This window comes from Vespa velutina, chromosome 1 (assembly GCF_912470025.1).
Source record: "Vespa velutina chromosome 1, iVesVel2.1, whole genome shotgun sequence".
Taxonomy (NCBI): domain Eukaryota; kingdom Metazoa; phylum Arthropoda; class Insecta; order Hymenoptera; family Vespidae; genus Vespa; species Vespa velutina.
The window spans coordinates 13,150,365-13,165,240 of record NC_062188.1 but is presented as its reverse complement, the minus strand read 5'-3'; the positions used below and the strand labels follow the sequence as shown (position 1 = coordinate 13,165,240).

Below are 14,876 nucleotides of genomic sequence, written 5' to 3'. Positions count from 1 at the left end.
TAGGCCGCTTTTACTCATATGATAATTTATGATTAAGTAAGTTACTATTAAGCTCTATTACGCGTTACATCTAAGCCTCTAAAAAATTAAGAACGGTTTCTTGAATGATCATTGAAAGTAAAAAAGAAATAAAACAAGATCGAAATTATATTGTAAAAGCATAGACAATTGTTAAACGAAGGAATGTTTAATTTAGAGAAATAGAATTTAGGAACTCGATGTGGATAGGTGCGGGTAAAATTTGTGCGAATCCCTTTTCTTTTCCAAAACTTTAAATATTTTATAAAATATCACATGTAACGAAAGCAAATATCGTTACGATATGATTTGTAAACGTACTATATATATATATATACTATATACTATATATATATACATATATATATACTATATATATATATTATATACTATATACTTTAATAGCGGCTTAGCGTACCTTGTAATCTTTATATTATATATTTCATTTAATATAGCTTATAACAAATAATATATAACGTATACCAAATGTATTTGAAACTTAATTATATTCTGACTTCATTTTAATAAAATCTTAATACACTGTATACATGTTGTTAATTTAAGATTTCCTATTTTGTGACATTTGTTCATACTTTTAGATCTTCTTTCTTTTCAAAGGCTTACATCTTCTTTCTTCCAAATAGTATTAATAGCAATTGAAGAAATTTAAAAACATAACTTTTATATATATCTATGGTAATATATTTTATATATTATAATAACTAATTAATGTAAGTACACAAAGTTCAGAGATATATTTTATTTATAAGAATTTTTTGCTCTCCAATCTAAAAACTCATCAAACTCTGCTTCGTCACCGCTGGACGTATCACCCTCTATATTGTCCTGTTTTCTATCCGTAGCTTGAACTTGTTCCTTTCGTTTTACAAAGTCCATTACCCTTTTAAATAAGTTTTATGTAAAAATAATAAAAGGGAAAAATATTATTTTTAATGTATTCAGTATTCTTACCGTGACCAATATCGTATTTGTTCTTCTATCTCATCTATCTGCCTCTCTGTTGTTGCTTCTTCTTGATCATCAGCTATGATTTGTGCAGATTGAGCTGTTTCCTCCTTGATTTCTTTTTTAAATTTCTCCCATTCTTCCTCAATTGGATCTTTGTATTCAACATTACGTACCTAAAAAAAAAATAGAAAAATATAGACATTCTTTATAAAAATCATGCTTTCTGAAACTTTACTTTAGCATCCAAAATTGGATCATCAAAAAATCCTTCTGGCAAGGCTGCTTGATTTATGTCTCTTGCTTTCTCCTTTTCTTTGTCTATATCATTTTCTATATCTGTATGTATCCTATTTTCTGCGTCATTTGTTACTTCCAAAGAACTTTTTGATTCTTGTGTAATAGGCATGACTGGCGTAGAAGTGACGCATGATTGCTTAGAAGAATTATCAAAAAAATCTGCTGGTAAATTTGATTGTGCGGATGGTTTAGAAGGATTCTTGAGTATAACCTTTATTTTCTTATTTGTAATATTTCCCTCTAATGGTGAACCAGGCCTTCTTAATGTAGTTGGTACAGTAGTAGTTGAATGTCGTTCAATTTCTAACTTCGTTTTTTTTGCTAATATCACATTTTCTTTATGTGTTTTAGAATTGATATGAACGACCCAGACTGTTTCGTTGCGTACAATAGATTTACAGAGAATGCACATTAATTGTCCTGCATCTGTATATGTGTTTACCATGGTTAAGGACATTAATAGAAAATTCTGTTTCTACATAAACAAAATAAAATATAATAACTAACTTAACCTTAATTTTAACCTAAAATAGTAATAAAAAGGATATTTTGCTAAAGGTGATTCTATCTTCTTCACTATTTCTAATTTTTTTTTATGTTCACTCATAGCCTTTCTTAAATCTTCTTGTGTCAATTTTCTTTTGATAGACATTTTGACAATTTTTCAACGCACTACGTAACACTGATTAGAATTGTTAATCAAAAACTTTTCAGGTTATGTTTTGTCACGATCATGATCCAGTAATAACTTGTAACGAAACGTACATACAAGTACATGCGCAATATAGGAAACTATCAGCTGAGATCTATCTGGTATAATTTTATGCACATTTATAATATAGAACACAATTAAACAAATTATTAAATAACTTACACTTTTATCGATGCATTTTATGAAATTAACATCAATGTTTAAAACAATTGAAAACATTCATGTTTTTAATTAAAGTAAACATTAACCTTTTTTAAAGAATGATATCGTCTCTCTTTATTTACTTAAAGTAGAAGAAATTTTTTTGAAACATTAATAACAAAAAAATAACGTTAAAAATGAGTAATTTTTATCTTTTGCAACTTAACATGTTAAATGAAAATATAAAAACTACATCTTCACGTATAATGACGTATAAGACATATAAAGACACTCGTTTTGATGTAACTAAAAGCGTTTTTTTAGCAACGATGACAGATCCACTGATATGTATAAAAGAAAGTACTACTGAAAAAACGATAGCACATGCTGATCCATTCAAGAAGGGTGGTCCCTGTGATGATTGCATTCCAAGACTTTCAAATGATCAATTGATATCATTGATTATTAAATGTACTGATTTTGCTGCAAAAAAACATAGTACTCAGAGAAGGAAAGATCCTGCACAAACACCTTATATAAATCATCCCATAGGTTTGATATAGCAAATATAATTAGTAAATAAATGAAATACCTATTAAGCATTTAAAAGGATATAGAATGAATTATTATTTTAGGAGTTGCAAACATTTTAGTTCAAGAAGGCGAAATATATGACCCTGTTGTAATTTTAGCTGCACTTCTACATGATACTGTAGAAGATACAGATACTAATTTTGATGAGATAGAACTAGAATTTGGATATACAGTGAGTCAAGTTGTTCAAGAAGTAACTGATGATAAAACTCTGCCTAAAGAAGAACGTAAACGTTTGCAAATAGAAAATGCACCTAAAAGAAGTCACAGAGCTAAGTTAGTATTACTAGCAGATAAATTATATAATTTACGAGATCTTCAAAAGAGTACTCCAATTTGCTGGACACCTGAAAGAGTAAGGGAATACTTTAAGGTAAATTTTATCCTCAACAAAGCCTTTATTATTAACTAATGATATATAAGAAAATTAATTTTTAAGTATATTTAAATTACAGTGGGCTAAAGCTGTTGTAGATAGAATCCGCAGAACTAATTCTAATTTGGAAACTGCATTAGATAGAGTATTTGCAAAACAAAGAATTGAAACTGAAACAAAATGTAAATGTGTAAAAGATAATTCACAAAATTTTTGTAATAGTGAAAATATAAATTAATTCTTATTGATTTTATGAAAGATATTATCGATTTTACAAAACATATACATTAGCCTTGTATTTACAAATAATACAGACCAATAAAATCGATATTGAAAAGCTGTTTTCTGATAACATCGATGATGAAAGTTTTTATTTCTTAGTATGCTGCTTATGAAACCATTTCATATATTCTGCTAATACTTCAACTTCATCTTCTCGAATTGCGTTATATAATGAAGCACGTATACCGCCAACAGACCTATAACATATTTGCAATAGAACACTTGAGTAAATTTTTACATTTCTCATACTGGTATCATTTTTCATTAGTTCAGAAACAAAACAATGTTTCTTTAATGTATTCTATTGACCTGTGACCCTTTAACTGAAGCATTCCACGACTGACTGCACCAGAAAGGAATTCTTTTTCTAGCTCCTCATCATTGTCTTTTATTCTAAATGGAACATTCATTTTACTACGTGCATTTATATCGATCGGACATTTATAAAATCCATCAGATTTATCGATTATATTATATATCTTTTGACTCTTTTTAATTGCGTTTTGTTCCATAGTTTCAACGCCTCCGCGTTCTTTTATCCAGTTAAATACTCGATTGACAAAATATATTCTAAAATAAATATAATGAAATAACGGATAAACCGAATGATGTGATTATATAAAAAAAAAAATTTTAATTATATTTACTGGAAAAGAGGCGGAGTATTGTGTAAAGAATTATCGTTTGCCATGACGGTGAAATTTAAAATTGTGGGACAAACTGACATGGCATGACCGAGAAGATCATCTCGTACAATTACTAAAGTAACGCCAGCTGGTCCGATATTCTTCTGTGCGCCAGCAAAGATTAGTCCAAACTATAATAAATTTTATACATCCAATAATACTGCAATTATTAAAGAAAAAGAAAAAAAAACATTGTTTTATATACTTTCGAAATATCTAAGGGTTTCGTTAATATGTTCGACGACATATCGGCAATCAACGGTACTCCATTTGTTTCCGGAATATAATTCCATTCGACACCTAAAATTATATAGAAATATCATTATATATATGTAAAAAAAAAAAAAAGAAAAAGTATTTGCTCATGTTTGTTCAGTTTCCATCAGAGTTACCATGAATAGTCTCATTAGCGCAATAATAAAGGTAAGATGTTTTCGAATCCAAATTCCATGTACTTTGATCCGGTATTCCTGTATATTTTGCTTCTTTTGGTAAAACCATATTAACTTTTCCATATTTACTTGCTTCTTTCGCTGCTTTGGCTGACCATGATCCTAAAAATATTCATAATATATATTTTATTTTATTTTTCTGTACGAAGAATTACATAATAAATTTTTAATACATTGCACATATTTACCAGTGACGATGTAATCCGCCGCACCGGTAGTCATTAAATTTAATGGAATAGCTGCAAACAATCCTGTGCCTCCTCCTTGCATAAACAAAATCTTATAATTATCTGGTATATTTCTGTGAAATGACAAATACAATAATACAAATGTAATATATATTTTTTTAATAATGCGATAAAAATGAAAATTATTTTTCGGACTTACAATAAATCTCGCAAAACATTTTGCGCATCATTGATGATCTTTTCGAAATCTTTCGAACGGTGACTTAACTCAACTATACTTATTCCACTATCCGCAAACGAAAGCAACTCTGCCTGTACTTTTCTCAATACCTACAAATCATACGTTTACCATATATACGATACGATCTATGGTCCAATGAACTCTTGTGACCTATATATAAGATGTCTATGAAATCATCGAATTCTTTACGCATTATACTTAATGATAAAATTATATTGTTAATATTATTAAAAAATAAAATTTTCTCTCTCTCTCTCTCTCTCTATATATATATATATATATATATATATATATATATATATATATATATATGTATGTATGTATTTTTGAAATCTTCATTAACGGTTACAAATTTTCGTAATACATCTACCGATACTTTCAAAATATCTCAATGTCATTTCACTTGAATAAATATAAAGAATAAATACAAAGAATATTGGTTGAATATATCGAAATTACATAAAAATCATTTGATATCTGTATGGTATATACTGACATATTTAAAAATAAAACTGACAGTATATAGATCATTGATCTAGATCTTAAAGCATTAATAATCAAAAAAAAAAGAAAAAGAAATAGATCTTTCTTTGAAAATACCTCTTCTGGTAGTTTTCCCGGTCCTGCGCCGAAATTGATAACACGTTCCTTTTTATCGTGTTGTTGATCAACCATTCTGAAGACGTAAGAAAACACTTGAATCGATCGATGTTCGTTAATCAACTGGCTTTTAAAGTAAAAACTAGAAATATAGTCGCGTTTGTGAGCTTATCGTTCTAAAATAATAGCGAATGGAGGGGATTATCGTTTCAATGTATACAATTTTGTACTCTTCATTTCCACAACCTTTCGCTTGGGTACTTGTTCACTGAACCGGTTCTTGTTTCTATATTTTCTTTTGTAGAAATCAATCTGCAATTTTTTCAAGCGAATATATATACGTTATAACTGAACAACGTTGGTTTAACTACCTGTTGAGTATAATGGTGGATTCGTATCACTTCGTATATCTTCGTCAAATTCATATCACCGAATATAAAACCGCGAAAAACAAAACTATATATCATACTTTTCATCAAATAACTAATAAAATTTTTCATAGGAATAAATATACACGAAGAATTTAGTACAAAAGGAACAAGAAAAAATTAGCAATGATAGTAATAAATAGTAGTAACTAAATTTTAATATCAAGCTCGTTGTAACAATCGTCTTTGTTTTACGATCAATCGAGATTAAATTCTTGATAATCTTTAACCTCAGTAACATAAGAATACGTGTATTAATTTCTGGTTTAATCCGGTATTAATAGTTTCACATTCTGGTTTTTATTTAAGAACTGTCTTAAATGAATGATAATACATCGTTGTATTCTCAAATAATCATATGATTAACAGATAATATATTGGTAGTATTTTCGATTAATCATATGATTAACAGGTAATATATTGTCAATAAATAGTTCTTATCGTTGTTATTTTAATTTATCATATTGACAATATATTAACGTAACATACAAATAGGTAAATAAAATAATAATTCTCACTTGATATGATCATTAGAATTTTTATTTAATCTTACTTTAATAGAATAATAAGAATGAATTGAGATTCATTTCTTTTTTGGCGATCGTTATATTACAAAATAATATATAGGATCTATATTTTTCTTCATTGTACATATTTGTTACTTTATTTCTTAATTATCCCTATCATTAAAATATCGCACTTACATAATATTTCCATATATATGATATAAATGGAAAGATGTAGAACACGTGGAAAAGAGATTACTATGCTTCATTAATACTTCTGATTAGATTATCGATTATTTTACATTAATTATTTTACATTTGTATTTATTTTAATTTTTAATAAATTCTTTGCAATAATCAATAAATAATATATTAATTATTTATCTTTTCATATATTCGTAACACATAAAGTGTCGATAAATTAGTTAACAGTCGATAAAAATCTTGATTCGCCAGTATTTGAGTGTGTGAATATATGTATATATAATTAAATACATGCTATTACTTTATCAGCTGTTCGCTGAAGAAACATAACCTTCTTAACAAATTTGTACAAATTTAGTGAAAAAATGCTTAGTAGCAAAGTTTTGAACAATATGGCGCAAAATGTTCGAATAATACTTGATCTGAAAGAATTGAACAAAACTAATAGGTAGTTAATAAAGTATAAAGTGATATTAATTAATTTAACATAACTTTTTCAAAGACTTGCATTTTTCTTATATAGTCTTTTCATAGATTGCATACGTTTGTTTTCGGAGAAAAAAACAAATGGAAAAGTGGAAAGTGAAAGGATTAAAGAATTTAGGAAGAAATTACGTACACCTATAGGTTATTAATACTTAATGAAATAAAAAGAATATGTAGTATCAATGTACTATAATATATTAATAAAATATCTTCTTATTATATTTAATAGATAAATTACCAGAATTTGATGAAGGGAAGCATCCATATCAAGAAAAAGAACCTTTGAAATCATTTCCAGATAATACAAATCCAAAAACAGGTGAAATTAATGGACCTCGTGGACCAGAACCAACTCGTTATGGAGATTGGGAAAGAAAAGGACGTGTGACAGACTTTTAGATATTCATTCAATACAACTATCACAATAATTATTTTAGAAAAACTATATTAATTATGTATCATTAGTAATATTTCCATTATAATGTTATTGTGTAAATTGTAAATATAAGTTATGCATAGTAAAATATTAATATTATAGAACTTTATCAATACTTTTTTAAAGTAATACGAATTATATATAGTATATAGAGAAACACAGCTTTAATTATCTATAAATTACTAGCTAATTTACAAAAGAATATTATTTATTGTTTCTTTTAGACGAAATATTGAATATAATAAAGAGATATATATTGGAAATATCAATTTCTTTTCAAAAAACTATTAAATTTTTTAAAGAACGCTATACTCGCTATTCAATTATTAATCAATGAAATTAGCTTCATTTAATTTTTATGTATCTATTAATGATAATTAAAAAAAATAAAATTTAGTAAAATAATAAATTATATGTTTAAAATGATATTGTTGTAAAAAGAATTTTAATCATAATTTACTTTCAAAGGATATAATTTGCACTTTAAATAAAACAAATAAAATTTAGAATCATGGGAAAATCGATGTTCTTATTGGTTGGAAGCTTGCTTCGAGGAACGAAACATCTTGATTGGTCCGTATTTCTGTCTAATTTCGAAACGCACCTAGCAACTAACTTCGCATCATCTACGTATAACGAAAGCTACGATAAAACCATCGATACAACGGCCGGTTCGTTGTTCTTGGTTTTGTTCCTTCTTCTTTTCCGAACGACATCATTGTTAAGAGGTACGTGATTATAATTTAATAAGTCTTTTTTTCTTTATAAAAGCATGTTATTATTGCAATATTACTTTTATTTTATATATACAATTTATTTTAGCATTCTTAAATAGATATAACGCCGCAAATTTTAGATTGGAGGTCATCCCATGTGCATGTCTATCTCTTGGCATTATAATTGTTAATCTTTCTTCAATTTTTTATATAATCTCATAAATTTTCTTTATGAAAAATTGATTTTTTACAATATTTCATTTCTACCTGTTGTTTTAATCTTATTTTATAATGATAAATTTTTACGTTTTATGATGTATGCGTATATCCCAACAAATAACCTTTTAGTATTGTGAAGATGGTGAGTTAAATGTCAATCTTAATTCGCATGTACTCTAATTTGCAATGAAATAACTTTTAAAGGGTATTATTTTTTAAATCATTTAATATTTATTTGAGAAATAGTCAATTGTTATAATAAAACAAGGTACTTATATTTCTAAAAAGTGATGTATTAAATGAAGGTTTTATTGAACTATAACATTGAACTTGTTAAAGCTACACACAGCATATCTGATAATATCACTGCTTAACAAAATTTTGTAGAAATTTATGTTTTGATATTGATAGCATGTACATTACTTTTATTTGAACCCCAGCCTTTTGTTTAATAAGATACCGTATCAGTTTTGTATGTTCTCATTCTTCTTTTCATAAAGAATTAAACTAAACGTAATCTAATTGAGAATTTATAATGTTTTATTTCTAAAATATATATAAAATTATATATCTACAAAGATATAATTTTAATTACACGATAAGATCTATTGAACAAACAAATCATATAGATTTTAAGAAGTCTCTGTAGTTTTAATTGCATTATTTTTAATATCTTTCATGGAAAATAAATCTGGATTATAGTACTATGACCACTGATCCAGAACGTGCCGGAGATACTACTGATACGGAATCTGTTGAAGATGAAGATGAACGCAACACTTCAGAGTTAGATCCCCAAATATTTAGTAGACCTGACGGATTAGATGCTCTGCAAGATCTCGTTTGTGCACCTGGAATAGAGGTATTCCAAAATTATATTGTCAGTTCCAAACATTTATTATATTTTTAGAAAAAGAAAGTTATATATTAGTATATGTTATTTTGCTATTTTAAAAATCAATTTTTATTTTTAAATGGCTGGTTGTTTTGGTATATTTACCATGTTTATTAAACAATTGCTACTTATGCATGTAATTAATATAAATATTTTTTTATGAACAAATAAATAAATAATATAATTCTGTTATAGGAATCTAAGCAACTTATGAGTAATTTTATACAAAATTATATAATTTTACATGTTATCATAATATACGTAGATAATTGTATTACTGATAAGAAAGAAATTTCTTCACTTATAGTATATAGTAGTTTTAAAAATAACAGAGAGTAATAATTTAAAAAGTACATACACACTAACACACAATAAGATCTATAAGTTTGAATATAAATGTATATTTAAAAATTAACAAAAAATTTCTGTCCTTGTTTTAATTATAGAAAATGATAATTAATTAAATTTAAAAATTACTTAATCATGAAATTACTTAATATCTTTAATTATGATTTGAAATACTCTCTTAAATGAATCATGTTATTTTATCAAAAAATATTATTTTAATTTTTAGCAAATGCAGTCGCTACCAGCACCTATTAAACGTAGAATTAAGGCTCTCAAACAACTACAACTGGTTACTACTAATATTGAAGCCAAATTTTATGAAGAAGTACACGCTTTGGAATGTGCTTATTACAATATGTGTGCACCATTATATGAAAAAAGAAGTCTAATAGTTTCTGGTTCGTATGAACCAACAGATGAGCAATGTGTTTGGGAAAGTGATGAAGATGAAGAAGCCTTGTCAAATGAATTAAAATTGAAAGCAAATCTTGAAGATTCTCAGGAAAAAAAAGAGGAGTATGTTTTTATTTATATATTGTATAATTTAATAAAATATCTAATTATAGTAATGGATTTTATATGGGAATTTATTAAAATTACTTTGTGTTAGAGCTGAGAATGAAGATATTAAAGGAATACCTGCATTTTGGTTAACGATATTTAAAAATGTTGGAATGTTGGCTGATATGGTTCAAGAACATGATGAACCAATTTTAACACATTTATATGACATTAAAGTAAAATTTCTAAAATCTAATCCAATGGTAAGTAATATAAATAACAATATTTTACATTATATTAATATAGCATGTTACTAATAACATTTAAAATCTATTATTTAGAGTTTATTATATTAAAATCTATGTTTTAGGGTTTTGTTCTCGAATTCTATTTTGAACCAAATGAATATTTTACTAATTCTGTTCTTACTAAAGAATATATTATGAGATGTGTACCAGAAAAAAATGATCCATTCAGTTTTGAAGGACCTGAAATATACAAAAGCAAGGTAACATAATTATTAGATTAAATGTAATATTATTAATTAATTTATAGGGGAGAAGATCATAGTTTGATTTAATATAAAAAGTATATCGGATATATTTTGTTGTAGAAAGTAATATATTTTTGTATACCAAAACTAATGTATGTTTATCATATTTAGGGTTGTGTAATTGATTGGAAAAAAGGAAAGAATGTAACAGTCAAAACAATAAAAAAGAATCAAAAGCATAAATCTCGAGGTTCTATGCGTACAGTAACAAAAACTGTTCAAAATGATTCATTCTTCAATTTCTTTAGTCCACCAGTTGGTAAGTAAACATTTGTTATTGATATGCTAATGTTATAATTTTTTTAAATTATTGAATATTTCAGTGCCAGATGATGCAGAAGCGGAGTTAGATGATGAAACTCAAGCTTTGGTTACAAGTGATTTTGAAATTGGACATTATATTAGAGAACGTATAGTTCCTAGAGCTGTACTGTACTATACAGGTAATTTAGTTGAGCATACATATATATTATATATTAATATATTTTATATAATTATTATACATATATATAATTTATTTTCATTATTTTTAGGTGAAGGATTAGAAGATGATGAAGATTATGAAGATGAAGAAGAGGAAGATGATGATGATGATGTTGTAACTACAGAAGAAGAAGATGAAGAATCTTCTCCAACCAACGCGCCTTCAGGTGGGAAACAACAAGGCGATGATCCTAATGAATGTAAACAACAGTAGAATCTCGTATGAATTACGATAAAAATGAAAAAAAAATCATTCGTGCGTTACAGTAAGCAAGAACATACTAACAAAACCTGACCGATAACTGCCTAGATATCCTGCGCCTTTGGCTCCAACATAATCCTCTTTGTATGAACCATCTAATCATATCATATCTCCTATTCCAGATCAAGCCTAGACTCTTCAACATACCAGTGACAAAATTATGCGTATCCCCCCTCTAAATCAACGTTAATAATGAATAGTATATGGCTATTTACTGCTAAGACCTAATGATGTCATAAGTGTAACAGTTATGCTCTCAATATGATTATTGTCATTTTTAATTACTGCGTTTTATACTGTTGTTACGTTTATATATGCAGGCAAAAGGCTGGTTAAATTTTTTTCCAGACGCGTTGATCTATGAACAAATTTTGGGTACTGTTGAAGCATTTTTAATACAAAAGTAAAAAAAACTATACATAGATCTTATTTATTTTAATCTACCAACATTTTTATTGAATTCTTTAAAAATTGTTTTGAAAGAAAAAAGAAAAAAAAAAGAATTAAATATAAACCATATGATATTAAAATAAAACATTAATACTATTTTAATGAAATATATATGGTAGTAATTTTATGTTGATGTCTTTTGCTTTAATTCTTTTGCATAATGTATCAGTGTTTCCAAACACATACCTCAACATGTATGGTAAGTAATATTCTGTATACCATACAATATATTAAACATTAAATATATACCTGCATACATTACAAATTAATTTATATGCTTCTAAATATTATTGTGTAAAGACTGTACATAAAAAACATTACTTCCTTTGTAATACAGAACTGTGTTGGGTAAAATAGAAATATTTTTTACTTACATATATATTAATTATTTTCATGACCTTACTGAATATTTAATGTGTTTTTAGCGACATCTTCTGAATATGTTGACAATTCGAAGGTCAATGGCATTTGTGGGCTAACAGTTTGATAAGAAAAGTTCGCTGATAATGGCTTGATACTTAATTATAAAAGTCTAATTTTTTTTTATTACACTGGGTTCCTCAGTTTCATACATATTTTTTCTTGAGTATCGAAAATGGATAACAATAAATTGATACTGAAACAATTTCACAATTGTAACATTCTACGGGATGGCAAGATTATAAATGAAGATTTATGGGTTCGTGATGGAAAAATTATAAATCCTGAAAAAATTTTTTACGATGAAAAAATTTTACCTGATTGTAGAATAGATTGTCAAGGCGCACTAATTTCACCAGGTTACATAGATTTACAAATCAACGGTACTTTAAGATAACATATCTATATTTTTGCAATATGTGATATCTGTTATTTTTTATGTCGATTCAATTATTTTTATCGTTATTATTACTTCTCTGTAAATAATTTTAACCTTGTAATAATCATTAAATAACATTAAACATTAATTTTAGACATGTTTTTAATATTTTATTATAATAATGATATAAATTATTATGATATAAAATTATGATTAAAATGATATAATTATTATGATATAAATAAATGTTATAAACTAGAGGTTATATATAATTATCTGGTGAAAAACATAAACGACAGAAATATGAATACCAAGTAAAACAATTTTCAAAAAATATCAAAGAGATTTAAAAAATTCAACAGATATATAACAGCATATAAAATTGTTAAACAAATTATATGCTATAAACAATTTTTATTGGTAATCACAAATTTATTTAGTACTTTTATTAAATAGGTGGTTTTGGTATAGATTTTTCACATAATATCGAGAACGTCGAAGAAGGTATAAACAAGATAGCAAAAAATTTATTAGCATATGGTGTTACATCATTTTGTCCTACATTAGTTACATCTCCTAGTGATACATATTACAAAGTACTGTCAAAGATAAAAAAACAAAACGGTGGTAATCACGGAGCAACTATATTAGGTGTTCATTTAGAAGGTCCATTTATAAGTCTTGATAAAAAAGGTGCTCATCCTGCAAAATATATTAAAAATTTTGAACATGTGAGTAACAAAAATAAATTCTAATAATTTTTTGAAAAATTAAATTTATTCATTAAATAATTTTTATATTGCAGGGTTTTAAATCGTTAATTGATATGTATGGCATTTTGGATAATGTTTGTCTTCTTACATTAGCTCCAGAAATTCCAAATGCCATGTCTGTAATCAATGAATTATGCAAAAGAAATATTAAAGTTTCAGTAGGTAAGTTTATTGAAGTATCTTATACTCTATTTGAATTTATTTTATATTACACATACTTCTCTTTCTTTATTTATTTTAGTGGTTTTGATATTATCATTGTAGGACATTCTATTGCTAGTTTAAATGAAGGAGAGGCAGCAGTAAAACATGGAGCCACGTTTATTACACATCTTTTCAATGCAATGTTACCAGTAAATATACCAAATTTAATGTATAACATAATATTATTTAATAATCTGTTTTATATCTTATAGTTTCACCATCGTGATCCAGGATTAGTTGGCTTATTGACATCCGATCAAATACCACCTGGAAAGATTGTTCATTTTGGCATCATAGCTGATGGTGTTCATACTCACCCTGCAGCATTAAGAATTGCACATAGAACACATCCTGAAGGTTAATAAACTTTTATATTTTATTTTAATTTCCTTATGTTCTTTTTTATTACATTATATTAAAATCTATCGTATAACAATAAAAGGACTGGTCCTTGTAACTGATGCAATATCAGCATTGGGTTTGAAAGAAGGTGTACATCAATTAGGCCAGCTTGATATAGAAGTACGTAAAGGGCGTGCCTATATTGCTGGTACCAATACTCTTTGTGGCAGTGTGGCTGAAATGTCTGAATGTGTACGTATTTTTAAGGAAGCAACAGGTAATTACATTATTTCTTACAAAATGAGTAATATCATCAAAATCATAGGTACATTAATTTAATTCTATTATGTTTTAATGTATAGGCTGCTCAGTAGTTGAAGCCTTAGAAGCTGCAACCTTGCATCCAGCAAGAGCACTAAAAATTGAATCTAAAAAAGGTGTATTAAATTTTGGTGCTGATGCTGATTTTGTTTTACTAGATGATAATCTAGAACTCCTATCTACATGGATATCAGGAGATTGTGTTTATACTAAATGCAAATCTACCTTGCAGTCTTCATGAAAAATTTTGTCAGTATGAGAATATTAACATTATGAAACAGACAATATTTTGATTTTTAAATAATAACTTATTGTATTACTTAATGGCTGTGAATTTCACGCCTATTATGTTAAAGTGAATTTGCACAAGTTACATTTATTTCATTGCATATTA

General features: G+C 26.6%; 6 protein-coding genes across 18 annotated transcripts; 4 read left to right on the top strand and 2 right to left on the bottom strand.

Moving 5' to 3' along the window:
- Positions 1-491: 491 nt before the first annotated feature.
- LOC124946384 (zinc finger protein 830) lies at positions 492-1,967 on the bottom strand. The gene is made up of 4 exons (XM_047486982.1): positions 1,833-1,967; positions 1,223-1,718; positions 991-1,160; positions 492-919 (listed from the first exon to the last, which is right to left on the bottom strand). The coding sequence occupies exons 1-4, from the start codon at positions 1,934-1,936 to the stop codon at positions 778-780; spliced, it is 912 nt and encodes a 303-aa protein (XP_047342938.1). The 5' UTR covers positions 1,937-1,967; the 3' UTR covers positions 492-777.
- LOC124946387 (guanosine-3',5'-bis(diphosphate) 3'-pyrophosphohydrolase MESH1) lies at positions 1,947-3,463 on the top strand. Of its 2 annotated transcripts, none has more exons than XM_047487004.1 (4): positions 1,947-2,097; positions 2,462-2,689; positions 2,773-3,104; positions 3,187-3,463. In XM_047487004.1, exons 2-4 carry the CDS (start codon positions 2,467-2,469, stop codon positions 3,343-3,345), a joined length of 714 nt encoding a protein of 237 aa, XP_047342960.1. In that variant the 5' UTR covers positions 1,947-2,097; positions 2,462-2,466; the 3' UTR covers positions 3,346-3,463. The 2 variants fall into 2 exon arrangements, with proteins under 2 accessions (XP_047342960.1, XP_047342950.1); XM_047486994.1 differs by having other exon boundaries at positions 1,994-2,097; positions 2,451-2,689.
- On the bottom strand, positions 3,110-5,941 carry LOC124946363 (probable phosphoserine aminotransferase). 3 transcript variants are annotated; one of them, XR_007100021.1, is made up of 9 exons: positions 5,557-5,940; positions 4,915-5,045; positions 4,716-4,828; positions 4,468-4,629; positions 4,281-4,375; positions 4,037-4,206; positions 3,699-3,959; positions 3,424-3,586; positions 3,110-3,277 (listed from the first exon to the last, which is right to left on the bottom strand). XR_007100021.1 is itself a non-coding variant. In XM_047486931.1 (8 exons), exons 1-8 carry the CDS (start codon positions 5,629-5,631, stop codon positions 3,478-3,480), a joined length of 939 nt encoding a protein of 312 aa, XP_047342887.1. In that variant the 5' UTR covers positions 5,632-5,941; the 3' UTR covers positions 3,110-3,477. The 3 variants fall into 3 exon arrangements, 2 of the variants coding, with proteins under 2 accessions (XP_047342887.1, XP_047342875.1); XM_047486931.1 differs by having other exon boundaries at positions 3,110-3,586; positions 3,699-3,782; positions 5,557-5,941; XM_047486919.1 differs by having other exon boundaries at positions 3,110-3,586.
- Positions 5,942-6,957: 1,016 nt separating this feature from the next.
- On the top strand, positions 6,958-7,725 carry LOC124958003 (succinate dehydrogenase assembly factor 4, mitochondrial-like). 2 transcript variants are annotated; one of them, XM_047515658.1, is made up of 3 exons: positions 6,958-7,142; positions 7,197-7,321; positions 7,410-7,725. In XM_047515658.1, exons 1-3 carry the CDS (start codon positions 7,060-7,062, stop codon positions 7,577-7,579), a joined length of 378 nt encoding a protein of 125 aa, XP_047371614.1. In that variant the 5' UTR covers positions 6,958-7,059; the 3' UTR covers positions 7,580-7,725. The 2 variants fall into 2 exon arrangements, with proteins under 2 accessions (XP_047371614.1, XP_047342841.1); XM_047486885.1 differs by having other exon boundaries at positions 6,973-7,142; positions 7,218-7,321.
- Positions 7,726-8,220: 495 nt separating this feature from the next.
- LOC124952563 (nucleosome assembly protein 1-like 1) lies at positions 8,221-12,418 on the top strand. Of its 8 annotated transcripts, none has more exons than XM_047506988.1 (9): positions 8,458-8,693; positions 9,254-9,431; positions 10,021-10,310; positions 10,405-10,558; positions 10,666-10,803; positions 10,960-11,107; positions 11,172-11,291; positions 11,382-11,498; positions 11,716-12,418. In XM_047506988.1, the coding sequence occupies exons 2-9, from the start codon at positions 9,258-9,260 to the stop codon at positions 11,724-11,726; spliced, it is 1,152 nt and encodes a 383-aa protein (XP_047362944.1). In that variant the 5' UTR covers positions 8,458-8,693; positions 9,254-9,257; the 3' UTR covers positions 11,727-12,418. The 8 variants fall into 8 exon arrangements, 7 of the variants coding, with proteins under 7 accessions (XP_047359902.1, XP_047364688.1, XP_047362944.1 ...); XM_047505233.1 differs by having other exon boundaries at positions 8,459-8,693; positions 11,382-11,531; XR_007102224.1 differs by having other exon boundaries at positions 8,462-8,693; positions 11,382-11,597; positions 11,716-11,874.
- Positions 12,419-12,552: 134 nt separating this feature from the next.
- LOC124951679 (N-acetylglucosamine-6-phosphate deacetylase) lies at positions 12,553-14,760 on the top strand. Of its 2 annotated transcripts, XM_047501744.1 has the most exons (8): positions 12,553-12,846; positions 13,299-13,346; positions 13,410-13,573; positions 13,648-13,777; positions 13,880-13,968; positions 14,032-14,176; positions 14,262-14,438; positions 14,524-14,760. In XM_047501744.1, the coding sequence occupies exons 1-8, from the start codon at positions 12,639-12,641 to the stop codon at positions 14,721-14,723; spliced, it is 1,161 nt and encodes a 386-aa protein (XP_047357700.1). In that variant the 5' UTR covers positions 12,553-12,638; the 3' UTR covers positions 14,724-14,760. The 2 variants fall into 2 exon arrangements, with proteins under 2 accessions (XP_047357700.1, XP_047356822.1); XM_047500866.1 differs by having other exon boundaries at positions 13,299-13,573.
- Positions 14,761-14,876: the final 116 nt, after the last annotated feature.

Excerpts from the sequence above, each read along its gene's own strand:
- LOC124958003 (XM_047515658.1), top strand. The coding sequence starts at position 7,060 with ATGCTTAGTAGCAAAGTTTTGAACAATATGGCGCAAAATGTTCGAATA. Across the intron at positions 7,143-7,196 it reads GAATTGAACAAAACTAATAG|ACTTGCATTTTTCTTATATA; the intron begins GTAGTTAATAAA and ends ACTTTTTCAAAG. Across the intron at positions 7,322-7,409 it reads GAAATTACGTACACCTATAG|ATAAATTACCAGAATTTGAT; the intron begins GTTATTAATACT and ends TATATTTAATAG.
- LOC124946363 (XM_047486919.1), bottom strand. The coding sequence starts at position 5,631 with ATGGTTGATCAACAACACGATAAAAAGGAACGTGTTATCAATTTCGGC. Across the intron at positions 4,376-4,467 it reads CGCTAATGAGACTATTCATG|GTGTCGAATGGAATTATATT; the intron begins GTAACTCTGATG and ends ATATAATTTTAG. Across the intron at positions 4,207-4,280 it reads AACCCTTAGATATTTCGAAA|TTTGGACTAATCTTTGCTGG; the intron begins GTATATAAAACA and ends AATTTATTATAG.
- LOC124952563 (XM_047503946.1), top strand. The coding sequence starts at position 9,258 with ATGACCACTGATCCAGAACGTGCCGGAGATACTACTGATACGGAATCT. Across the intron at positions 10,559-10,665 it reads TTCTAAAATCTAATCCAATG|GGTTTTGTTCTCGAATTCTA; the intron begins GTAAGTAATATA and ends TCTATGTTTTAG. Across the intron at positions 11,108-11,171 it reads TTTCTTTAGTCCACCAGTTG|TGCCAGATGATGCAGAAGCG; the intron begins GTAAGTAAACAT and ends TGAATATTTCAG.
- LOC124946387 (XM_047486994.1), top strand. The coding sequence starts at position 2,060 with ATGCGCAATATAGGAAACTATCAGCTGAGATCTATCTG. Across the intron at positions 2,690-2,772 it reads TTATATAAATCATCCCATAG|GAGTTGCAAACATTTTAGTT; the intron begins GTTTGATATAGC and ends TTATTATTTTAG. Across the intron at positions 3,105-3,186 it reads GAGTAAGGGAATACTTTAAG|TGGGCTAAAGCTGTTGTAGA; the intron begins GTAAATTTTATC and ends TTTAAATTACAG.
- LOC124951679 (XM_047500866.1), top strand. The coding sequence starts at position 12,639 with ATGGATAACAATAAATTGATACTGAAACAATTTCACAATTGTAACATT. Across the intron at positions 13,574-13,647 it reads ATATTAAAAATTTTGAACAT|GGTTTTAAATCGTTAATTGA; the intron begins GTGAGTAACAAA and ends TTTATATTGCAG. Across the intron at positions 14,439-14,523 it reads TATTTTTAAGGAAGCAACAG|GCTGCTCAGTAGTTGAAGCC; the intron begins GTAATTACATTA and ends TTTAATGTATAG.
- LOC124946384 (XM_047486982.1), bottom strand. The coding sequence starts at position 1,936 with ATGTCTATCAAAAGAAAATTGACACAAGAAGATTTAAGAAAGGCTATG. Across the intron at positions 1,719-1,832 it reads ATAGAATCACCTTTAGCAAA|ATATACAGATGCAGGACAAT; the intron begins ATATCCTTTTTA and ends CATGGTAAACAC. Across the intron at positions 1,161-1,222 it reads ATCCAATTTTGGATGCTAAA|GTACGTAATGTTGAATACAA; the intron begins GTAAAGTTTCAG and ends TTTTTTTTTTAG.